Source organism: Phaethon aethereus (assembly GCF_964289735.1).
Source record: "Phaethon aethereus genome assembly, chromosome: 1".
Classification (NCBI taxonomy): domain Eukaryota; kingdom Metazoa; phylum Chordata; class Aves; order Phaethontiformes; family Phaethontidae; genus Phaethon; species Phaethon aethereus.
In genome coordinates, this window is record NC_138575.1 from 149009935 (window position 1) to 149035561 (window position 25627).

Below are 25627 nucleotides of genomic sequence, written 5' to 3' on the forward strand. Positions count from 1 at the left end.
CCAGGACTTGTTTGATATGAAAATTTTAACATCCTTTCCAATTAGAAGGCAAACGTTATTTCCCAAGCTACCGCGAGGAGAGATATTGTCCAGAGACTCCGTAAGCCCTGCTACAGAACGGAGCTTTCTGTTTAAAACGAAAACCCCAAGAAAGCAACTCCGTCCCTTCTCCCCGTCCGGCCTCCTCCCTCCCTCCCTCCTGTCACCTCTTCTAGAAAACCGCCTTTGATGGAGGTTTCCGAGGGGCGGAGGACGGGGTGCCCAGTGCAGGACCCCGGCACCCTCCCGCCGCGCCTTCCCACGGGTGGGGGTTTCTCGGTCACGGCGGGGCCGGGCCGGGGAGGTGGGGGGGGGGGGCGGGGGGCGGTGGCGGGGCCGCCCCGGCGTCCATTGGCTCGACGCGGCCCCATAAAGGCGGCCCGTCCACCCGTCCGTCTGTCCGTCCTCCTGCCCGCTGCTGCCTCGCCATGTCACCGCCCACCCTGCCCTGGCTGCTGGCCGCCTGCTGCCTCTGCGCCCTCCCGCGGGGCTCAGGTACGTCCTGCCCCCCACCCCACCGGGGGGGAAACAAGCGAACCCCCAAACCTTGGGAAGGGTCGTCTCCCCTCGCGGGGCGCCGTCGGGGCTGGGCTCCGCGGCATACCGGCAGAGTCGTGTCCCGTGTGTGTCCCCCTCCCCCCGTGTCCCCGCAGGGTTCCCCCAGCCTTTCCCGCACCACAGGGACGGCGTGGAGCTGCCCAAAAGCCAGGTATGTCCGTCCGTGCCTTCCCCGCCGGCCCGGCGGGAAGCGATGCGCGGTGGAGGTGTAGGGCAGAGCCCGGGGAGGCGGGAAACGAGCCTCGCCCGTGGCAGGAAAACGGGGTAGGAAACTGGCAACTGGCTGGAAATCGGCTACAAAATCCACGGGCCACGGATGGTAAAGCTAGAAGGGAGGCTGAGCCCCTTTGCTTCCTGGGGAGGTGGGTGGGACAGGTACGGGCATCCCAAGATATGAAAGCCCTGCTGTTAATGTCTCACCTTTACTTTTTAAGCAACTGGCGCTGTGTTTCAGTCAGTGGATGGAACTGTCTAATCAACCCCAGGTAAACTGGTGTTGGCAACGTGTTTGATCTGCTGGGGCTGTCTGCCAGACATACTAACTGCCCCGCGTAACCCTGAGCATCAGTGCTCTGGAGAGCAGAGCGAGTTTGCTGGTGTACGCGTCCTCCTCCCTGCAGAGCTAACTCGGGCTTAGAGAAAGAAAAATGTGCTTTTCTGCCCATGGCAGTGGCAGCCAGCACGGAAGCAAGAAGTGCCTGTCAGTGCTGTGGGAGTTATGGGCATGGCCCTCTCTGGTCCTGGGTCCACAGTGGTGGGTGAATGGGTTTTCTCTGGGGTGCTCAGAGAAGGGGGCGAGGGAGAGGTTTTGCAGCTCATTCCTGCCGTAGTGTCTCTAGCCCAGAGCTTGCAAACACTTTATACATCTGATTAACTCTGAAAGACCAGCCCCACTGCATTTGATACCAAGCCCAAGGGCCATTTTCATTTTTCAAAGGGTGAGAGAAAGATCTTTGGAGGATCGGGAATTCTCTGGAAATTTTGAACATTTTGTGCTGAATTTTTCTGTCTGAAATCTTTCAGTTTTGTAAACCAAGACTGGTGGAAAATAGTTCCCAGAGCCAGTTGTTAGGTGTCTTACATTTTACTTTTGGAGCTGTAGTTATTTCTCATCTAATGTGGTTGCATGCATCAGCAAATCCCTGTCCTCTGGCAGTGAGTATGGGACAGTATATTTCAACGTATGGTTAAAGATTATACTACTGATTGATTATAGTATTGATTAGTAGATATGTAGATTATATATATAGTAATATATATAGTAGATTGATTATAGTACTGCTTGTAGGTGAAAATGAGTGTAGATTAAATATGCAAAAGTTATTTCTACACTTAGCACAGGAAAATCTATTTTAAATAGAAGAGGGTCATTTAGATCTCTTTACAGCACAAGACTGTGGTGACAACATTAGTAGTGTTGTGTGTATTCTTCTCATACAAAATGCTAGTTTTTCAACTTGTAATAGTGCCAGTCAGTCTTGCTCTGCTCTGTGTGGTTTTAGTGGAACCATGTTCAACCTAAACTGTGCTGGGATCAGAATCAAGCCTGGTCTCTGTCAAACCATGTACACCACATCCTCTCAGTAAACGTATTAAAGTACTGTTTGGTTTTGCAGATCTCCAGCACTGTGTTGGATCTCTGTTACTCCATATTCAACAGCATGCATACAAATGAGGTAAGGTGTAATTGCTTCTTTCATTTCAAAGCACCTTTCCTTAAACTTAAAGCAACCAAAACCAACATCTTGGCATTTCTCTCCAAGCAATAAAGTATAATCTAATATTATCATGGTTTAGGAGATGTAGGAGGGTATATAAAAGAAGCCTATTTCTTCTTGTAAGTAGTTGGCATATAATTCTTATTCCATTAAATTATATTTGAAATTGCTGTTTTTCACCAACTTGGAGCTTAAGAACCAAACATCCACTTAGAGCTGGGGTCAGTATTTTAAACTGACCCTCACTTTTGAATAATACAGGGTTAAATAAGATAAAAATAAACATAACATTGGATCAGCAGCATAGTTAAGATGGTGCTGAACATGGAGACCTGTGAGTTGCTTTACTGATTTTAATACTGTATTTGAGCTTGTTTTTTTGTTTGACTCTGATCTAAAAGATTAAGTCGAGGCGTTACTGAGTATAGCGCTTCCTCATTGATACAGTCATGTTAGGACCTAGCTCAGTGTCAATTCCGCTTTATATCACTTACCACCAGTTTATTAAGAGGTGGTAAGTGATATAAAGAGGTGGTATTATCTATTTACCATAAAATTCACTCAGCCCCTGGGTATGTTAAAAAGGCCAATTTACTTGTGGAGTCTGAGTCCTGTTTTTTCAAATCATGAGTAAAGCCTTCAAGACAATAATAGAAAGTATTTTGATGTGTATTTCAATATCTCTTCTTGCCACTATCTTTAAGCTTATAATTCTAAGCATGCTTTGCTAAAGCAGCCATAAAACTCTACAATACTGAAGCTGATTTTATTAAAAAAATCTAGCATTTTGGTCTTTAAATGTTGAATAAAATATTTTTTTTTAGTTCAGTATTGATTCCTATGGTTCTGCAGCTTAGCTAATGAGGGGACACCCAGAATCATCTGGCAACTTTGAATGGAGCCCTATTCCTCATTACTATTTTAGTTACTAACTTTGCAAAAAATTCACCCTTTTTTATGCATCTTCAAGATTGGGAGCTGGATCTCATACAGTATCCTTTCAAGAGATATAACTAACATCAGCTATATATGTGCAATATGATTTCTAGGTGTGGCCTGATTAAGTAGCAGATCAAATCTAAATGTGAAATGTGGAAAAAGAACTATGCAAAAATTGCAGGTTTTTACCCAGCTGGTCAAATCTCTTATACCATGAAGTTGTACTTTCTTAGCCCATGAGAAATCTTGAGAATACACTACGAACAGGAGTATGTAGTGCACTCAATGAAGCAGTTACAAAATTGTACAGATTTCTGCTGGACCTCAACCTTCTACGTCATCTATATTTGTGTGGATTTTTTAAAAGAAAAAAATTGATTCAGTCAGAGTTATAGATTAAGTAGAGAAGGTAGACGGTGTTTCAAGAGAAGGAATGAGGCCTCAGCACTGTGAAAGGCAAAGTCAATGGCAATTTTGACAGTAATGGGACTTGACCTGCATCTGGGGAGCTTAAAATCTTTTGGGAGAACTAATAGGCTATTTGACTTCAATGTCTAATCTTTGTGTAAATCTTGCAGATGGCATTTTCAAAGGAATCAAAAAGAACTAAATATCTAAACCCAGCTACATTGCTATTGTCTCCATGAAAGTTTGAAATTTCCATCCTAAAGTCAAGCCAACCCACTGTTTACAAGTTCAGTTTTTACCATGTTTTTTCCACATAGTAAACTCTCACTTGCTATAAATTATCTAGGGTATTGGAAACTGCAGGCTCAGTCATGAGTTAGTCTCTATCTGTGCTCGGTATCTCAGGACAAAACTAGCATTCATGCTGTTAAGGGAGAAGCCGCTGCACAAGCATTCACATACCAGTCAAGGAGTTGCACACATGCCACCTGAGACTTTAACGGCTAAGACTGGAATCTCTTTGCAGTGGGCAACTCCAGTGAGCTGACGGGTGCCCCTTTTGACTCCTCACATACTCACTCTCGGGTGCTTCCTCTTCCCTCAGGTTTTACCCTACGTTTCCCAAAGGAGAATCTCCAACATGATGTATGCCAGATGAATTTATTAAGTGGTACAGTGGTGAAGAACAGCTTGAGTTGGGTGCCTCTGGAGGGTGACCCCAAACAAAAGAATCTCTTGGCAATTATACCCTTACAGTCTAAGTTCCCCTTCCCTTGTGAGACTGTTTGGTCCAATAGTAGCATTTGGGTCTGGGGTCTCCTTGTTCTTCATTGGATCCTTTCACTGTTTCCAGGCAGGCTGTTCTTTCTCAAGGAGGCAACTTCTGCTGATGGTTGTGGCTGTCTTACCTTTCTAATTTAGCCTGGTTTTGGGGCCTCCCCTCATGTAACTAAGAGTTCAGTATAAGTTCATCAGTATCTAGGCGAAAGTTCACCACTTGCAGTCTGAGGCTTTTTACTAATGCTATACAATGGATTCTGTTTGAACTAGGAAGTGACTCCTATAACAACACTATTTCTTTGTAGTGTCCTCCTTTGCATCCTTTAAACCACCATGATTGAGCATGCAGTTTTTTGTTCCATAACCCTGGAAGTTGATATCAGTTGCTCTGTAAATCATTGTCTTGAGGCTTGCAGCAAGAACAGTTTACAGAACCACAGAATCATTAAGGTTGGAAGGGACCTTCAAGGTCATCAAGTCCAACTGTTAACCCAATGCCACCATGCCCCCTAAACCATGTCCCAAAGCACCACCTCCTCACATTTTTTGACCACTTCCAGAGATGGTGACTCCACCACCTCCCTGGGCAGCCTGTTCCAATGCCTGACCACCCTCTCGGTGAAGAAATTTTTCCTAATACCCAATCTAAACCTCCCCTGGCGCAACTTGAGGCCATTTCCTCTCGTCCTATCACTAGTTACTTGGGAGAAGAGACCAACACCCTCGTCGCCACAACCCCCTTTCAGGTAGTTGTAGAGAGCGAATAAGGTCTCCCCTCAGCCTCCTCTTCTCCAGCCTGAACAACCCCAGTTCCCTCAGCCACTCCTTCTAAGATTTGTGCTCTAGACCCCTCACCAGCTTCGTTGCCCTTCTCTGGACATGTGAGCAAAGGACACTCTTCCTTTAGCAAGAGGAAATCCTCACCTCATACCCTGAATCATGATTACCTCTTTTCTTGTCTGTTTTGGTTTTTTTAAACGTTTCCTCTCCAGTTGCTTGCCCACATGCTTTTCCTGTGTTCTCCTCCCTTGTCTTCACATCCTTGCTCATTACACGTGCTCTCAAAAAACATGTAGACATGGCACTTCAGGACATGGTTTAGTGGGCATGGTGGTGTTGGCCTGATGGTTGGACTTGCTGATCTTAAAGGTCTTTTCCAACCTTAATGATTCTGTCATTCTGCTGTTTTTTCAAGCCCACCCCAGGTAACTGAACCTGTTCACTGATGTAATTATGGCAGCGGCACACAGAGCTATCCCCAGCGGGGGTGGTGCAGCCAGGCAGCCCTGCCATGGGTAGGAGGGCTCCCAAACCTTGCCAGTGTACCACACTGCAGGTTTGGGGCTTCGTTAGACTCTGAGCTCAGTCTGTTCCTATGAAGTCATGGAGAAGTTTCTAATCCGTGATGTGAGGCTGAATAGAAAAATGAGCAATTTCCTGAAGAATAAAGGGTTCAAGGGAAAGCTTAAAAAGAGCAGTCATGCCTGGGTTAAAACCAAGGGTGGTCTGAAAGGTGGAGAGCAGACACGTTTTAACAAGGTAAGGGCTATCAGTACAATTCAAGCCTGAGGAATGGAGCTGCTGTGTTTGCTCCAGGTGGAGCTCCGCTTCGCCTCCCAGAGCATGGCTGTGCTTTGCTGTACAGGGAGGGAAGCGTGTTGAATGGTAACGAATGGGGTAACATTGGTTAAGGCAAGGTTTGAAATCAATCTTTAAAAAGATACGTTTGCTGCTTTTCTTATATCTGCCTGTGATATGTGTAATATTCTCTCCCTTCTCACATGGAGTGGAGCAACTTCATCAGTGATGTAGGATTACTGTAACAAACCAAAGAAATGACAGCATCTTGATTAACTTACGCTGTCCACTTGCAGGAATCACAGATTGCTGCTGCAAAGTTTACAAAGAAGGTATGTAAATGTAAAGAGAAGTGAGTAGCAATGGACAGGGAACTACAGCCCTTTCCCTGTTTCTCTTGCTGCTTTAAGTTGGCTTGTTTTTAAAATTTTTGGGAAGAGCTGTACTGACCCTCCTTCTGCAAAGCAATCCACCATGTGTAAAGCTTTCTTTAATGCATTTTTCTAAAGCCTTTGAATCTTTAATTATGGTAATTTAGTATATTACACTAGACAGAATGGATAGTTCTTGACAATGCCCTTTGGGTATTAATTTTTAATCAGCATTCCAGATGAATGGGCACTGGGGACTAGCAACATCTCGTCATTTGTATGCTGCTGAAAAAGGCCTTGAATTATTGATATTCTGATAGAATGACATCAAAACTTGTCAACAGATCTATGGAACTGATTTTAAAGTATTTTGTTAATGGCTTGTGTTTTATTTTACAGGATAGTCATGGGACTCTTGGACGGCCTTTTTTCCTTTTCAGGGTATCTGAATCTCTTACTACTTAAAGACTCTGAATCACAGACAATGTTACATTTCCATAGGCGAGCAACTGTTTGCCTTCACAAGTTCTTGCTGCACTTGTTTTAAGTAAAGGCCAAAACATCCGTCCCTTGGAAGCTTAGGGAGCTATTTGCTCAAAAAGTTCTGGTTCAACTAAAAGACCACAAGATAATGAGATCCGGGGTAGTAAAGGATTAAACATTTTTTGATTTGAAGTGGTGATTCCGCCAAATTTTCCAAAGACAGAAGTAGAGCATGGCTTCTCTCTCCGAGACTGCCAAGGTGCACCGATGCTAAATTTATCAGATAAAACATGTGCATGAGCTGAATGTCCACTTGGTCTGAAAGGTCTGGCCAGTAAGCGATGGCACACTGCGCACCAGGGTGAAAAGCCAAAGCAAACTTATGGGCATCATCATAATTTTTCATGTTTTTCACCTATTGGCTTGCTGAACTATGGCACGATCTAATGCAGAGCATGCTGGTTTAGACGCACTCTGATTAACACCAAACTAGTTTCTAGGAATATCTTTATAACTTTTTTCTAAAATGTGTTGAAGTAAGTTGTAGCAGGTAACCAGAGTCCCAATTCAGCTGTCATTTACATTTTAGGTCACTTCAAGTGTGTCTGGCCAGGTGGTTTCTGTGCTGGTACTTATGCCCTTAGGCATCTACATAGCACTTCAATGAACCGGGACTAAGATCCTTAATGAGAATAACTGAAGCCAGACTGTTTAGCTTTTTGGACAGAGGCTGAATGAATATCTCAGATTCAAAGGCAAACCCTACCCTGCATGGTTCCCCTGGAATTTGACATGTTGTTCCTTTAAAGGAAATCTTACTGCAGCCTTCTTATGTACTCTGTCTGCATGATGGCCGATGTATTTTGGTGTGCTTATAAATTTGGCATATAATATTTCTGCACAACCATCTAATTATTATGTTTTTCAGCCTCGAAATGGAAGAACTGTCAAAGGCAGTGGTAAGTAGGCATCCAAAAGTGACAAGAATTTGTTCTTTTTTCAATAAAGATGATCCTTGTGACAGAAGGGGTTACTGACAAGTATTACAAACCTACATAGCCACGTGGATGTTTCATATGGTCATTGAGAGGTGTCTGGGCAGAAATGCTTTTTTTCATGCTTGGAGACTTAACAGCGTGTGCTCTTGACAAAAGGATTGTTTTCTTCCCTCTTTAAGGTTAAGCAAGGAGGAGCTTTCATCCTCTGTAAAATGATAGAAATGGTACAGAAATTGTAAACTTTATAAAACAGAGGGTGTAAATTGTAGTGGGAACACAAAAGCTAGCCAGGTCCTTCACCATGATAAATACGTGGAGTCCTCTCTGCTCCAAGAGACTTTCAGTCACCTAATCCTATGTGAGAGCCCACTAATGCAGGTCTCTGCATGCTGGTGGGAGTTGTTCTCACATAAGAATTAGAACCTCTTTTGGGGTAAATCTTGACTAGAAAGAGCAGGGATGGAAAGGAGGACAGTGAGATCTCATAGTAACATGTAGCTCTTACACAGTTGTCTTTGAAAGGGTCTATTAAAGGCCTTAGTGAGCTTTAATGGGAAATGGACATGACAGTCAATATACATGTGTCCCTGCCTTCAGTCTCTCTTCTTCCAATGTTTTACCCCAGAATAAAAGATCACCATTTTCTGTTTGCAGTTTAAGAATTATTTCCAACTGTTGTCTGGAAGGATTGAGACAGGAGAGAAGGATAGGAAGGAAATAGTGCAAAGAAAACACAAGCAAAGAAAACTTTTGCTGTATATTCAGCACTCAGCCATTTCAGAAAGACAGGAACCAAAGACTGGGAGAGTGAGGTAGAGCAGCATTGCTACTTGCTTGCTCTGGTCTTTGGCACTGCCCTGGGCATCCACTGCTTCTCAAGGACGAAAGAAGATAAGGAACAAGATGGATCTTTTGTTTGAGGCAGTATAGTTGTTCATGTGTTAGGCCCAGATGTATGTGGGAAATGTTTCATTGCTATCGCAGATACGGACGGGTAGTGCTGTCCAGGTCTGTTCAGAGTATGTGGAAGCATGAGCTGACAACCCCAAAGATAAACCAAGCAGACAGAGTTCCTATAGCTTTTGGGCAAAACAGTTCAAAAACAATTAGAGTAAACTTACATCAAACTGCTCTATGGAGAGTACTCTGGTGCTAGCAGAATTGCTGGGCTATCAAACAGGTCTTATTAAAGTTCTGGTGTAGAAGCCATTACTCTATAATGATGCCCTAGCCTTACATACATCAGGAAATTTTATCTACAGCTCAGTGCCCTGAGACAAGCCATCTGCAAGACACACACCATGCCTCTAGAAGAAGGACAGTGGAGTTAGGACATGATGGAGAGAGAACTGTGTAAGGATGGAGGACTCATGTTTGAGTACAAACAACAGATCTGGGCTCTTACCTGAGCTTTCAAACTTTCATCCATCTTAATCTTCTGGTGCTAGAATTTGAGGCTATTTCATTTCTAACTTTGGGAAGGACCAAATATACATAAGTGAAAACTAAGTTATAGTCAGATCAACATCTCAACATAAAATATGATACTGTGTTAATTTGTTTCAGAATACCATGGAATATGAATTTTATGGATCGGTTTACCAGCTCGATGACTTGGTTTATATAAAGAAAAGAGACTTCCCATTGCACTGGTTGTCTATTATGTGACTCAGATGTCTGGAAATTGCTGTTCCATGTAATAAATTTGCAATCATTAATCCTTGTTGTCCTTTTTTTATTGAAGCAGGCACTAGACTTCACTTGGTGTTGTGTTGCCTGGTTCCAACTGTATTCAAAGGAAATCAATCATCTGAGTATTGACTATTTTCAAATCCTACAGTTCATTTCATATTTATAACATCCTTAATAGGGTCATGAATTAATAGCTTTGCCCTTTTCACAAGATAATATATTTTCCTAGCTTTTCAAAATATACATCCCAAACAGTATGATCAGATATTAAAATCATCATGGCTATTTTAATGATTTAATTCTTATCTTGAATAACTAAGGGATTGAGTGTGGTAACTGATGAATCCAAAGCACTTTGAAAGAAGTGGAAGAAGTACTGCAGTTACACACAGGCACTATTTGATCAGATGATTTTTTTTCTTTTAACCTTGCCTTCTTGGCTATCATAAAACACAAATGAGTCAGAGCTATTCTGAACATCTGCTCTTTTTACAGAAATCATGAATTTAAACTTGTGGTGCAGCCAGTTGCATTTGCACCATAACAAGTGGGGTAGTTTGTTTTGGTAGCTGGAGACATTTGTGAGCAGAAAACTTAAAGTACTAAGCAGTTACTTCCTTAGGAAGAGAAAAGCATAATACAAGCCAGGGCATGGGGACACACACCAGGATGGGGTTCCTCAACACAAAGTCTCCCATAGCATCGGCTTCCTCGAGCCCTTTGTTATCCCAACTTCCCCTATTTAGCTACTCAGTCCTAGTACCATGGCATGGTACCTTCTCAGTTATGCTGGCACAGCTGTGGGAACTGGATTTGGGAGCTTCTCTGTCTTTAAAAACAGCTCCTGAGAAACCTGTGGGGTTTTTTTGTTTTGTTGTTTTTAACTGGGTAAGTTCCTAGTTTGGGCTGTATTAACAAAAGTTTGGCTGGGAGATAGAGGGAAGTGATCAGTTAGTTATTTGGCAATTGTTAGACCACATCTAGGGTAGTGTGTCCAGTTCCCCGCCCTCCCAATACAGGAAGGGCCTGGACAAATGGGAGGGAGCTCATGGAGGGCCTCCAAGGCGGTGGGGACTGGAGCACTTGCCCTGTGAGGAGATGCAGGGGGGCTGGGCTGGTTCAGCCTGGAGGAGGGATGCCTTCAGGAGTGCCTAACAGCCCTTCCAGTGCCTACGAGGGGTTATCAAGGAGACAGTCAGGCTTCTTACAGGGAGGGCTGGGAGGGTAAACAACAACAGGCATAAGTTGAAATGAGAGGTTGAGACTGGCTATAAGGAGAAACTTTTCTCCCATGAGGATAGCCAGGCACTGCAGCAGGTTGTCCAGGGATGTTGTGTCATCCAGTCCTTGGAGGTTTTCAAGACCACAGTAGACAAAACCTCATCTGAATTTCTGCTTGGGATCAGACTAGAGACCTCCTGGGGTCCCTTCCAGCCTCAGTTATTCTGTGACATGGGTACAGTTTCTAACAGGGTCAGGTCTGGGGATGCACCGTAGCAATGCAAATTAATACAAGATAATGACACAAAAGCACAGTAATGGCACTTACGGCCTGTTTCACCTCAGAGGCCAAAGTCAAACAGTACCAAGTTTTGCTCAGTTCTGCATAAATATTTGTACGGGTTTTGGCTGGGATAGAATTAATGTTCTTCACAGTAGCTCGTATGGTGCTGTGTTTTGGATCCGAGATAACACAGGGATGTTTTAGCTATTGCTGAGCAGTACTTGCACAGCGCCAAGGCCTTCTCTGCTTCTCACCCCACCCCACCAGCGAGGAGGCTGGGAGTGCACAAGAAGTTGGGAGGGGACACAGCCGGGACAGCTGACCCCAGCTGACCAGAGGGATATCCCACACCATATGACATCATGCTCAGCACTAAAAGTTGGGGGAAGTATGAGAAAGGGGGAACATTTGGAATGACGGCGTTTGTTTTCCCAAGTCACTGTTAGGCGAGATGGAGCCCTGCTTTCCTGGAGATGGCTGAACACCTGCCTGCTGACGGGAAGTATTCCTTGTTTTGCTTTGCTTGTGCATGTGGCTTTTGCTCTACCTATTAAACTGTCTTTATGTCAATCCATGAGCTTCCTGACTTTCACCCTTCCAATTCTCTCCCCCATCCTGCTGTGGGGAGTGAGTGAGCGGCTGTGTGGGGCTGAGCTGCCGCCGGGGTTATCCCATAGCAATACTGTACCATCGGCAACTCACGCTGCACGCTCACCATCAGCAGTGGCTTCCCCCATCCACAACAGGTTTCAAGAATAACATCTATTTGGGCCTTAAAACTGGCTAAATAAAACCGATAAATAGGTGATAATTTGCAGGTGAGGACCTGGCTTAGACTCCTCAGCCATATTGCTGTAGTAACTGTGGCTCCCCTGTAAAACGCACAGGAGAAGTCTTGTTCGCTGCTCAGCAGAGACCTTTGCTCACTGGAGCAACACAAATGTCACCTGTGGAACAGGAAAGGTTAATAATATTGAAGTGTAAAGGTCATCCCTGGCCTGAAACTCTCTCTGAACACCCCACTGCAAAACCCACAGCAGAATCTGAGGAGCGCAGACACAGGTGACAACAACAATCAGAAGCACAGAAAAATTTCTGCAAGAAAAAGAAATGAAAGCTCAGTTCCCATGGTCAGCAAGAGAAGAGACAAATAAAGAGTGACATGACAAGGTATACAAAGTAACGAGTGTGTTTAGAAGAGTAAATGTGATGCTTATCCATCCTCTCGTAATAAAAAGCAGCAAGGAGGGAGACTCAATTACAGAGAGGCAATACATTTAAGCCACAAAGGGGAATTTTTTTTCTAGGACTTAATCAACTCCTGAAACTCGTTGCCATAGCTTAGAGTGTGCGGTGAGAGACAGCTCTGCCGGCTCTTGGGAAGGCAGGCACATTCAGGAGCGCACACCTTCATGCCACCCAACTTGCCTGGAAAATCACTTCAGGCTGGCCCAGGACCTCCTGCGTTAAAAGCCTGGCCTACTTACGCTGGGCTCAGCAAGGCATTGCTCAGCAGAGTGCGCAGTGAGGGACCTGGAAACGCGCTTGCCGGTGGGGGAGTGGGTACTGCCCAGCCTCACGATGTGCTGCTTGCCAAAGAGCCAGAGCACGAAGCACGAGGGGAAAACCCTCTTGGTGCTTTACTTCACTCTGGTCCCTTCGTGCTCTGGTTGTCTCGGACAGCCTCGCTCCCTTCTCGGCTCCCACAGGGAAGAGCACACTTACTAAATCTCCAGGCGATGGCAAGCTGGGAGGGACAGCAAGCGCTGGAGGACAGAGTCAGCATTCAGAATAGTCTTGGCAAAGATATATCTGGAAAAAATATGTATGGCTCGCTGAGGATGAAAGGAAGGTATTACCGAAGAATAAGCAGAAGAATAATCAGCTGCAGCTTTGCAGCAAAGGGGATGGGGATCTGTAGTCGGTCAAATACTACAGTGTTGGGGAGAGCACAAAAATATGATGTGGAATGAAGAAGAAGCTGTGGAGAGTCTGACGTGGGAGGTGCCGCACTGGTTATAGGGAAGACTTCATGTACAGAGTAGCCCTGGAGAACAAAGAGGAGGACTGACAGGAGAGAGCTGAGCAGAGAGGAAAGACAGAGATCAAGGAAAGTTGGTACCCTGAATGAAGTGGGCTTGATTTGTAAGAAGGAAAGTTTGAAGAGGGGCATGATAAAATGCTTCCTTTTAAGCTTACCCCTTCTGGCAGTATCTACCATGCCCATGGATGGATACTGCTGGGAGAGGTAAGCTAGATTCACATTAAATCTGACAATCAGGACAATGAAGCACTGACTGATAGACAGAGTTACATTTTCTTGGTCATAAAAATTCTCCAGGGGGACTGACATTTCACTTGGACTCTAAGTTAGAACAGTCCCAGCTCTGGAATAAGTGCAAGCAGCATTTTCTCTCTTCAGTGTTACATCATGCCTGAGGGACGGGATGCCATCCCCTCTGCCATCATGCCAGAGGGAGCTGGACAAGCTTGAGGAATGAGCCCATGTGAATCTCATGAGGTTCAACAAGGCCAAGTGCAGGGTCCTGCACTTGGGTCAGGGCAACCCCCGGTATCAGTACAGGCTGGGGGATGAAGGGATCGAGAGCAGCCCTGACAAGAAGGACTTGGGGTTACTGGTGGGTGAAAAGCTGGGCATGAGCCAGCAATGTGCGCTTGCAGCCCAGAAGGCCAACCGTATCCTGGGCTGCATCCAAAGCAGCATGGCCAGCAGGTCGAGGGAGGGGATTCTGCCCCTTTCGGGCAGACCTGGGGCAGAACTCTGGGGCTCTGGGCAACCTGATGTAGTTGAAGATGTTCCTGCTCATTGCAGGTAGTTTGGACAAGATGACCAATAAAGGTCCCTTCCAACCCAAACTGTTCTTTAATTCTATGATCATGGTGCAATGTTTATTCCTAATTATGTTTAATTTAATAAAAGATTAGTAGCATTGTTTTGTTGAATATCTATCATACTTCAGATAGATAGAAATTGCTCTTGCTACTTCTGGAGGAGTCAGAGATCCAATCTTAGAGAGCTCAGCCCTGATACTTTACATAGTTTTATCTCATTATAACACTGGTCACACTAAGAGCTGTGACAAGTGGCACCTGCCTCCCAGAGCTCCAGGGCAGCCCTGGGAAGGACATTGTCTTTGCTTCTGGAACACTTGTGTAAAAGGAGAGAAAACATCCCAGCATGGTAAAGGAAGAATATGAATTACAGAAAAAAATGGAAAAGCCCGTTTGTGACTTGCAAACTCAAACTGCACACGAACTGGAGTCCTCTGAAAATGCAATGAGAGGTTTCAGATGAGTGGCAATGAGGGCTGACCAGTGAGATAACTGCCATGGACGCATGACATGAAATACCATCTAGGAACTAAAACCACATCAGCTGACTGGTTGTCTTATCTTTACAATTCTCAGCAGGTAATGAGACAGAAGTAGCTGCAGAAATTGCAAATCTACCTGCTGGAGACTTAAAACCATTTGCGTAACATCACCAGTCAGGCAGAAGATATGCAACTGCTCGACAGGCCGGCCAAAAGCTGCCAGTGTCCCGTTCCAGCTTTCCTAGTGCTTGTGAAGCTGCTGAATGAACTCCAGCTACAAGAAGGATATGCATATTATTCTAAACAGAGCAACAGAATGCTTATTTCTTTGCTAGGATCTTAGAGCTGAGCAGTGATCGCAGCATCTATATTGTCAGCTGAGACGGATGCTTGTGTGGAGATCGCTCTGAAGACTCGTCTGTCTTACCTGTTCCAGAAAAATCATACGTTGCAATTGCCACCCCTCTACCTTATTAAACAGGGCAAAAGCATATGTTTGACCAGGCTGGGCTGCATAAACTGTCTTAATCTATACATCTATCACTCTGGTAGATTTCTGCACTGAACAACTAGAAGTGTCTGCCAAGTCTCCAGTCATTTCTGTATCTACTTTTTCCACAGTGCGGGAACAAAACTGTGACTGATCTTATGGCTGGTTATGATTCACCATCTAAAATTTTGACATTTCTCTGGGGCAAAGAACATTGTACACCAAGCACTATATATCTATAAGCCTGAAACCTGCTGAGAGACCAATGGAGAAAGTCTGAAGGACAGCATATGGCAAACTTGAAAGAAAAAAGTTTTTAATATCTTTACCACAAAGCTTCTGCAGAGTTGCTACACAGCAGTTCAGAGGGTGCCTGCTGAATTTACTGCATGGGGGAGATGCGTGCACATAAATACATGCTTCTGGAGTATAGCTATCTAAACATCAACCAGCAAAAGACCTAAATATGGACTAGAACTTCCAACAGAAAGGCAAAATGCAAAACACACATTAATTGACCTCAGGGCACAAAGGACTGGCAATCATGTGTGACCCATCCGAAAAGCAGTAAAATCCAGGAGCCTCATTCAGCATAGGACCAAGCTGAAAACTGTGAGTTTCTTCTCACGATGCCACCATGAAAGGACATGCCGCAGCCACCCACCCCGCTGGGTAGCGTGGCCCCTCCGGGGACTACACCAGAGACTCTGCTATGTAAATAAACACCAAAATTAGCCTTTGATTATAACTTGATAGTCTTATACCACAACTTTTCCTTCATTTCTATAGCTGTGCATAGCCTGTATAGTTCTACAGACCATGTATAATCTACAATAACCCAAAGTCACTATTTTGTGCCTTGCAAGAGAGCACACGCTTGACTTCCAAGAGGACAAGGATGCTTAACATTGCAATATTGGGACCGGTCAGCAGAGGGCAACGCCAATATCAAATTTGTGATGCTCAAAGCAGAGGCACGCCAGGCCCTACGCCGCTCTGCGGTGCAGCAGCCGCTGGTGTGCCATGCTTGATCCGCTCCTAACTCTGGGAATGAATGAGTTCAGACTTTATGCACCCCTTGGGCTCATCTGAACAAGGCTATAACTTGGGATTTTTCCTCTCCTTACAAAGGAAGCCAAGGTGACAGCAGATGACAAGCTTATAAACACACAAATCTCAGCACAGCGCTCTGCACAACTAAGACATCCATCAGCACCAGTCCTCTAGACAGGGAAAAGAAGAGCTTTTCCAGGCATCACGTCATCTCCATGTTTCCATCTGCCCTCAGCTTCATTGAATTGTAGAGCACCATGTAAACGCATTTTCTAATGGGTGTTATTGAAAACATCCGTTTTCCTTGACAGACAATTGCACCATGCTACAATTGAGTTAGGAAAGTAATGCTACATCAAGATAAATGTGTTTTGCAGCACTGGTGACAAGAGAGGTGCCAGAGGACTTGTGTTTTGAAATTTTTCATTGCTTTGCTTTACAATTAAGTCACGTACCAGCCTCAGCTACAGGTGACTAAACCTAAACTGAAATTTGTAGCATGGGATATGAGAGAAATAGTCATGTGCAAAACTACCGTGTAATTAATGTCTTGTTTTACCAAAGTAAATGAGCACTTCTGTGATCAACAGAACTAGCAGAGTTATTTCCACTAGATTTGTACTTCGAGGAGGATCTCCTATATTATATTTAATGAAAGAGATTTTTTATTACCATTTCATTACTGTAATTCCATGCTGTGGCCCTTGTTTCAGTCAGGGCATTTGTCGGAGCTCTTTCTTTTACAGAGCTACCTATTTCTATGTAACTGGTAGGAATCAGCTCGTGGTTTCAGCTCTCCACCATATTTGCTAGAACTGCTCAGCAGACTCAGAAGTTAACAGATGAGGACAGGTGGGTAAGCAAGACAATGGTGTGCTGCCATAAATGTGATTTTCTTAGGAGGAAGGCCAAAAACTGAAGGGAGTAAGGCAGCTGAGTAGGGAGTGCATAAAATGGGAAATTGGATGTCCGAGCTCTAGCGCTGGCTCTCTTCACATATAATGGTACCCGTACATTCAGTGAACTACTTAAGGGCATGATTTCCGTACTTACCAAGCGCTTTGTTGAACAGGGACTCACCTGTGGCTGTGAAGTTAAGCATGTACACTACCAAGATGGCACCCTTCTACCTGACCCAGCTTCCCCCACTGTGAAACAAGGGTATGCTTACTTAGCCTCAAAGTTTTGCTATGACACTCAGTTCATTTCTGTTCAGAAATAGCTTCAAAATCCTCAAGAGTGTCTATTAATCAACCTGGATAAACCCCAACCTTCCAAGGAAGCCAAATGTTGATGATCTGGATATTTGTCTGAATTTGCGCCCAATCCCTATGTCTAGATTAAATAATAATGACATTAATTACTGTAATAGACTAGTAATATTTGATCACATAGTTTACCTTATGATCAAATGAGAGAATTTATCCTTACATTTAAATTTATCCTTAAATAAAAGCCATTATCTTATTACCTTAATGCATCATTATTTATCAGTGGAATTAGCCCTTCTCCATTAAATACTTATGTACTCCTCAGTGTACGTTTTTGCAAAACCAGGTGCCAAAACCCCGGTTCTGCATTCGTCCTTTTCAGGCCGGCGACACTTCTAATGAAAAAACTTCTCTAGTTGTTCTGTCCCCAGGTTTCTGGGTATCTATCATTCCTCTGCCGACGTGTTGTAAGGCAGCAGTGAAGTGTCATAAATGTGCTTGTTTCCTCCTCAGCAGCAGGCGTTTGATCTGCTGGTGGCCCCTGCCAGGGCTGGTACGAAGCTTAATGAGCTGCATTCACTTTTAACAAGTGCTGTGGAAGGAAGACTATGTCTGGAAGATATCAGTGGTCCTGTCGAGTAGGTAATGGGACAGCAGGTATAAATGCACAGCCAGAACGGCCAGAAACTACCCTGACATTCATCTTGCTTGACAAGCTTTACAGCATAAACAACAGAACATCACCCAGTAATTCCTGCCACAAAGTGAATTAGCCTTTGTTTTGCTTTATTCTATCATGAAATGCTACTTCACACAATAAATTTTATGTTCACTTCCTGCTGATAGTTATGCTGCTCTCTCCTTCACTGTCTATGTGTCTCTATTTCTGCAGCACTTTCATCTCTGTTCTCCCATTTCATAGTCTCTTACCACTTCAGCACCATTTCTCCCAACAACAACTTCTGCTTTCTCACAGAATCACACAGAATCACTAAGGTTGGAAAGGACCTTCAAGATCATCAAGTCCAACCATTAATCCAGCACCACCATGTCCCCTAAACCATGTCCTGAAGCACCACAACCACACATTTTTTGAACACTTCCAGAGATGGCGACTCCACCACCTCCCTGGGCAGCCTGTTCCAATGTTTGGCCACTCTCTCAGTCAAGAAATTTTTGCTAATATCCAATCTAAACCTCCCCTGGCGCAACTTGAGGCCATTTCCTCTTGTCCTATCACTAGTTACTTGGGAGAAGAGACCAACACTCACCTCACCACAACCTCCTTTCAGGTAGTTGTAGAGAGCGACAAGGTCTCCCCTCAGCCTCCTCTTCTCCAGACTAAACAAACCCAGTTCCCTCAGACGCTCCTCATAAGACTTGTGCTCCAGACCCTTCACCAGCTTCGTTGCCCTTCTCTGGACACGCTCCAGCACCTCAGCATCCTTCTTGTAGTGAGGGGCCCAAAACTGAACACAGGATTCGAGGTGCGGCCTCACCAGTGCCAAGTACAGGGGCAGAATCACTTCCCTACTCCTGCTGGCCACAGTTTCTGATACAGGCCAGGATGCTGTTGGCCTTCTTGGCCACCTGGGCACACTGCTGGCTCATGTTCAGCCAGCTGTCAGCCAGCACCCCCAGGTCCCTTTCCACCGGGCTGCTCTCCAGCCACCCCTCCCCAAGCCTGTAGTGTTGCATGGGGTTGTTGTGACCCAAGTGCACGACCCAGCCCTTGGCCTTATTAAACCTCATACAGTTGGCCTCGGCCCATTATCCAGCCTGTCCAGATCCCTCTGTAGAGCCTTCCTGCCCTCCAGCAGATCAACACTCCCACCCAACTTGGTGTCATCTGCAAACTTACTGAGGGAGCACTTGATCCCCTCATCCAGATCATCGATAAAGATATTGAACAAGACCGGCCCCAGAACCGAGCCCTGGGGAACACCGCTTGAGACCGGCTGCCAGCCGGATTTAACGCCATTCACCACAACTCTCTGGGCTCGGCCATCCTTTACCCCTTCCTCCTCTGGTTGCCCTGGCACGGTATGTCCTGGCCCACGAATATGCTCTGAGGAGAAACAATCTTTGAAACAAGTACCAGGGCAAGTTTCCTTTGAGAGGAACTGTAGATTGTTAATGTACTGAAATTAAGTTAAATACCCCTGGATGTGGAAGAGTCATTTTACTTTTTTAAAAATTACAAAAATTTTTTTAAAAATTACAAAAATTACTATTAAAAAAATTATGGATCCGTGGAGGAAAAGAGATGGATTACAAGGAGTAGGAGGGGAGTAGACCCCTTCTACTCGACCCAGCTTCCCCCACTGTGAAACAAGGGTATGCTTACTTAGCCTCAAAGTTTTGCTATGACACTCAGTTCATTTCTGTTCAGAAATATCTCCACCAGGGAGGTGGTGGAGTCGCCATCTCTGGAAGTGTTCAAAAAACATGTGGATGTGGCGCTTCAGGACATGGTTTAGGGGACATGGTGGTGCTGGATGAATGGTTGGACTTGATGATCTTAAAGGTCCTTTCCAACCTAGTGATTCTGTGATTCTGTGATTCTTAACTTCCTAATAACTTGTGTTGGGATCACTCTGCACAGCTCGACCTTAAGGAGAAGGAGCTGTGGCATTGGGAAGCTGGTAAAGAGCTGGACACCTGCAGGGCTCGGCCTTGAGGAGAAGCAGCTGTGGTAAACAGTTAAGAAGAAGCAAGGAAAACAGGAACACCTGCAAGCAGCGAATCCTGACTGTGTGAGAGGTGTGTGGACAGCACGTGATATTTTATATATAGCCAATTGCAATAATGTGTGTAACAAGCTGTAACCAATCATGAGTGTGTGTGCAGTGACTAAGCGAAAATTATGATATATGTTGGAGTCAGACAAGACAATAAACGGCATTGACCGGATCATATCGGTCGTATGCGTCGTGTCCGAGACTTCCGCGTCAAACTTGCATACTCATTTCTACTGTGGACCAGTACTGAATTTGTAATCTGTGTTAAAAGAGAAGACATGGCTTCACCAGCTTCTGGATCTTTTGTCATGATTTCAGAGAAAGGAAGACTAGGTCTTTTTGAAGAGAGAGTGATCTTCAAAGAGAAACAGCTTAAAGACATGAGAAGTCACAATGTGCACATCTTTTAATTTCTCAGAAGAATGCTTCAACTGGCGGTATTAAGGGATGGTGAAGTGCTCGGCTGTTAACCAGGATATTATTTTACTGAGATTTAGTGTTGCTGCCATTGTCTAGTTGTGGAAGACAGCTCCTTATGCCCATCAGGAGGGCACAAGGGAAGTGCTCAACCAGAATTAGGCCATGAGCCACATCTCAAAAACAGTTTCATACCAGTGTATCATCTCCACCATTCCAAACAGATTTAAACCTAAGTCAGAGTGAGCATTGGGCCTGTGTGACAACACGTAGAAAGAAGCTCCCAGACTGGTAAATAGGAAGCACATTGAAGCAAGCTTTCCAGGTCTACTACTGGATGGTACTGGACACCAGTCCCAGTGAGCAGGGTACATGTATAGGGTACCCTGGACAAGCTGGGTCCCTGCTACATTATCTGATGTGCTGTGATGACTCTGATAGGAGAGATCAATATGGGAAAAGTAAATCTGAAATAAGTAAGGATGTTAAAACTTGGGAAGGGAGAGGGACTGGGATATGTGACAGATGCTTAATGTTTCCTTGACAGATGCATGGGCTATGTTTGAGTGCCCTGACAGCAGCGAGCACCTTCCTTGGTGAATTCAGCTAGCAAAGTATGATTTAAGCCTCATCAAGCAACTGCACGATGTTTGAATGAATAGAGAAGCTCATAAAAAAAATCTGTTTCAAGCAGCAATCTTCACTGTCTTCTGGGCATGTTTGAGACGGAGCACTATCTGAGTTTCAAAAGAAAAAGTCAGCCAAGTGCTGTGACAGCTTGACACAGCCCCTCACTGTTTTGCCATTAATTCCAGCTTACCCAGTGCTCTGGATTCAGTGCATGCTACAAGGAGAAAGAGCCGAGTTTCTCCTCTGGCCTACATGAAGGAGAGTTTTTTCAGATTACTAACTTGAACTTCTCGTGCATTCTGCATTACGCAAGGTAGGCCTGTTGACTCTGCCTTTTATTGCTACGTGGCATGATACCTAGAAGTGTACTCATGGGCTGAGATCACATCTGGATTAGACATCGGAAAAAAAAAAGAAAAAAGAAACGTCAGTATCCCTGCTGATTTACCTAACCACGGAGTAACAGCCAGGCTGCCTCTTTCTGCTGCCGTGCCGGCTCTGCGTGGTGCCTTCGCTTACCTTGAGTCCTCAGGGGCAGTTCAGAGCCCCAGACTCAACATGCGGTGCAAAGCAAGGTGCTGGGATAACGCAGCTCCAGGGCCAGCTGTTAGCAACAGAGCTTGCTAATGCCTTGGCCTGACTGCAGCAAGTCCGAAAGAAAGGAGAGCAGCCAAATCGAGTTTCTGGCAGCTTCATTAAAACCTGCTGGACCAGGGGCATGTGTAGAAAGACACCTAAATTCTGGTGCTTAGGAAGAAGAGAGGTACACCCAGACCAGGTGACACCCGAGAACACATGTACACCTTCCTTGGCTCGGCAAGCAGAGAGCTTGCACTCTGCCAAAAGATGCAGCTAGCGAGTTGATGGAGTGAATGCCTTTTCGGGGTCTGACACTTTAACAAATGCATTTAAAATCTAACTCGACCACGTCCCCCATTCCCTGCTTTCAAGGGCGGTCAGAGCACAGAGATAAAGCAGGGTCAGCCTGCCCATTTTGTTGGTTCATTGGTTACACATTTCTAAGAGTATGACTGACTCCTCTCCTCAGCTGCCAAGTTGTTGCAGGCGTAATAAATGCTAAAATGGCTACTAGCTGAGTTTAAGTGAACTTGTCTTTTTTTGGGGTAGAATGATTAAGAAACCCCACCATGACACTTCTGGCAAAAATAATCTCACAGATGCTACGCACAGCACCGCAAAGAAAGCCACACAGATAGATAGAGCAAGCTGGAAAGAATACACTTTTCATCGCAATGCTGGAAATGGTTGTGCTGTTCTCTCCCACGCACTCTCTTCATATAACCACTTGTCTGGGAGTTTAATGAGCTGCTTGTATAAACAAAACAATAATTTCCAGTAGTTCTAACACACAACAGTCTCAAAACAGTCAATGAACATTAGCTAGTTAATAAGCAATTTGCCCATTGAAGTCAAGGAATTATGTAAGTTGTGACACAAAGGAGAGCTGAGGAAGAGAGACCGAGAAAGAAGTGAGGCTGGCAACAGCGGTGGAAACAGGAGCAGAGTCTGACCCGGCTGCTAGGACAGCCTTCACAAGCCATACGCTTCACATATTATCAAGGTATTTATGTGGGGTAGTAGAGTAGTGCACAACCTGGTAACGAACAGGGCTGAGGATACGCTAGAAGACTGAATGTATGTTTTATTGTGTATTTAAACTGAGACCGGATTTTTCAAATCGAAGATTAGAAGTACCCCATTGAAGCATGAATAATGTGTCTTCAAAAAGAAAGACAAAATAGGTTTCACAGCCGCAGGAGAGAAACAGAATTGGCGGAATTAATGAGTTCCCCAAAATTAATATCTTAACATTGGGCATTATCGTCTCAATTGTTTTGGGACTTCACAAAAAAGCAGGAATGAATGCACTGGCTATTCTACCTTTAGAAGTGCAACAGAAAAGCTGTAGTCATGAGCACAGAGAACAGGAGAGCCACAGCAAGGTATATTTCAGGAACCAGTACGTTTATAGATCAGCTCTAATTACTGAAGACAGAGCAGAGCTGTATGATAGCCGCTGGGACTCCTGCAGCCTCCAGGGATGCTCTTTCCTTGCGGCTCTCCCTGGACCTGTCAGCGCCTTCTCCTTGTTCCAGTATTCCTCCAGTTTGTTCTCATCTGTTGAGTTTTGCCAAGAAAGTGCGATGTCTCTCCTCGCCTTGCAGCGTAGCAGACACAGGCTGCAGACCCCAGAGCACCTCTTGGGCACTCGGCTGCGGCAGACCACACCTTCCCAAGCTTGCTGCTTCTGGAGCAATGGGGTGCCCTGAGCTTGCCAGCCACCCTGCAGCCACACTTAAGCCTACGTAAACTATATGAGTTTAATAAAAGATGTACTGAATTGGTTGTTTGGCAACAAAGAGAGAGAGGCTAACCAGTGCCAACCTGATGGCTGCTTTCCCTCTGACCAGGTCCGAGGCGGAGCCCTGTACCCTGGGCAGCAGCAGCATCTCTTGGCTAGCTTGTCCCGGCACAGGCCATACAGCTCCTCAAAATGGGGGCATTCCCTTACACAAACCAGGGTCACACTCTTCTTCTTCTGCAGAAGAGCTGAGGCTTGGAGAAAAGTCTCCATTAATTTTCTTTTTTTTTTTTTTTTATGTGTGTGTGTGTAGAATTTCTGTAGGCCCAGGGGTTTGCTGAAACCTCCTGTTCTATGGGTCACGTCTCAACTCATGTAGCTTGTATGATACAGCTTCACTCCAGATAGAGACCTCTGAAATTCCCACAAGGGCTTCACAGTTGCAGCCCCCATCATGGAGGCATCAAAAGTAGCCTTTGCTTCGGCACCTCCAGCCATCATCCCCCCCTCAGTCTCTTCTTCCTGCCCCCATGGAAACTTTCAAGTTGTGCCAACACCACTTTGAAGTGGTGGGGTTTTGCTTTAAGAAGCAAATGAAAAGAAGAAAAAGAGTAAGTTTAACACGAGCCCAGCAGCAGCCCGGTTCAGCAGCCATGTTGGCATAGCGGAGGGAGCGGTGCAGCGCGGCAGGAGCTGCACAAGCCCACGCCGCTGCGGGGGCACCCACACCGCTGCGGGCAGCTGGTTCGGACAGGCTGGGAGCCGGCCCCTGAGCCAACACAGCATGAAACATATCCATCAGCCTGACGGGGGGACAGGGACTGTTCTTCAAGCGCAGCTCATATGGTCAATGTTGATCAAAACTGCTGTAGAAGAACATCCAGCAGCCTCCTGAAGAGCTGCTGTTGCTTTCCAGGACAGAGGGTTTGGTTTATGGTACAGGTCAGCAGCATTTCACCCTCTGGATCTTTAGCCAAGGGTTGCCACATTTACACAGATAGCAATGGCTGATCTAATGGCTGCCCTCAAAACCAACACTTGCCTGCTATCCACACTATCAACCACTTATCTCCAGTGCTCATAGCAGCCAGTTATACTGGGACTGGCCTGATACTAACAGGCTTTCTTCCCTTTGTCTCACAGCCTGGCCTCCAGCAGGTGATTGCAGCTTACACACCTGCTAGAGGTTTCAGACACAGCAGAGTCCACTGGCTGCATTCCCGCAATTCCTCTTTCCTGGCTGCTTGCCCTTCTTTTACATTCTCTAGCCTGCCTATACAAAGAAGCGAGCTCTCTGCAGCCAGCTCTTCAAAAGGTCCCAAGTCTCACAAGGGCAGAAAACCAGGGAGGTACTTGAGCTGCAGTAGGGAAAGCAGTGGCAGAATATGGATTAATACGGGGCAGATACGGGAAACAAAGGCTCCCGAGCCTTGGGCTGGTAGGGTCAATCTTGAGGTGGTTCTCTAAACAACCCTTTTACCTGGCTGGATTAACATGTCTGAACCTGGTAGACACTAGGGCCTTCAAGTTCTGTGCTAGGAATAGAATAATTCAAACACCTACTAATGCAGTTATAAGGCTCTTAAATTTGAGTGGCATCCTGCTGGTGAAGCTATTAAAAATCTTCTGCAGCACAGCAAAGAGATTAATACTAGTGTGTGTCCACCATAACATTGCAATCCAGAGTGCAGGTCTAACAGTAATTGCATAGCCTTTCAAGCTGCATAGGTGGAAGAGAAGAGTTTTGAAGGTGATGGAAAAGACCACTTTCTGGATTGCCTTTTTATACACAGGTTTCCTTGATCTGGATCCTAATGGAGCAAGCCTCAAAGCAGCTAAGGAGTTTCTCGGCACCAGAGAGGTAGAAATTATGTTTGGATTCATTCTTAAGAATGATCTAGAAGATCTTTAAGGCTGAGGTACTGACAAAGTTTATATAATGTCTGTAGGAGACTCCAATGCAGAAACTCAGAAGACAATTCCAACACCATCTTTGGACCAATGTGCATGCAGTGACACTCTGAAGTTACAGCACAGCCCTGTCTCCATATCTATATGTTAGAGAAGATAATTCATCAGCTCTACCATTATTATAAGGCAGTCCAGTTTAAGTTTCTTAGGTGCATCTACTTACCCTGAATTGTTAACTGTGCCCGTGATGAGATCTGAAGTGGTCAGATGTACTAGACTTCTACGGACACTGAATAAGGAGATTCCAGCCACACACAAGGAGACACAAGCTTCAAAGACCATAGAGCAGGTTTCCTTAGATAACTGCACCTCCAAAGAAAATCTTCTGTTTGGTGCAACAAATATTTTATAGAAGGGAATAAGATGGACACGAGTCCTTTGCACACTT

General features: G+C 45.1%; 1 protein-coding gene across 1 annotated transcript; it reads left to right on the forward strand.

Annotated features, from left to right (window-relative positions):
* Nucleotides 1–467: 467 nt before the first annotated feature.
* NMS (neuromedin S) lies at nt 468–25180 on the forward strand (the record flags this gene model as incomplete). Its single annotated transcript, XM_082014352.1, has 9 exons — nt 468–534; nt 693–748; nt 1032–1082; nt 2214–2273; nt 6317–6352; nt 6791–6832; nt 7803–7833; nt 8126–8230; nt 25062–25180. 9 exons carry the CDS (start codon nt 468–470, stop codon nt 25178–25180), a joined length of 567 nt encoding a protein of 188 aa, XP_081870478.1.
* Nucleotides 25181–25627: the final 447 nt, after the last annotated feature.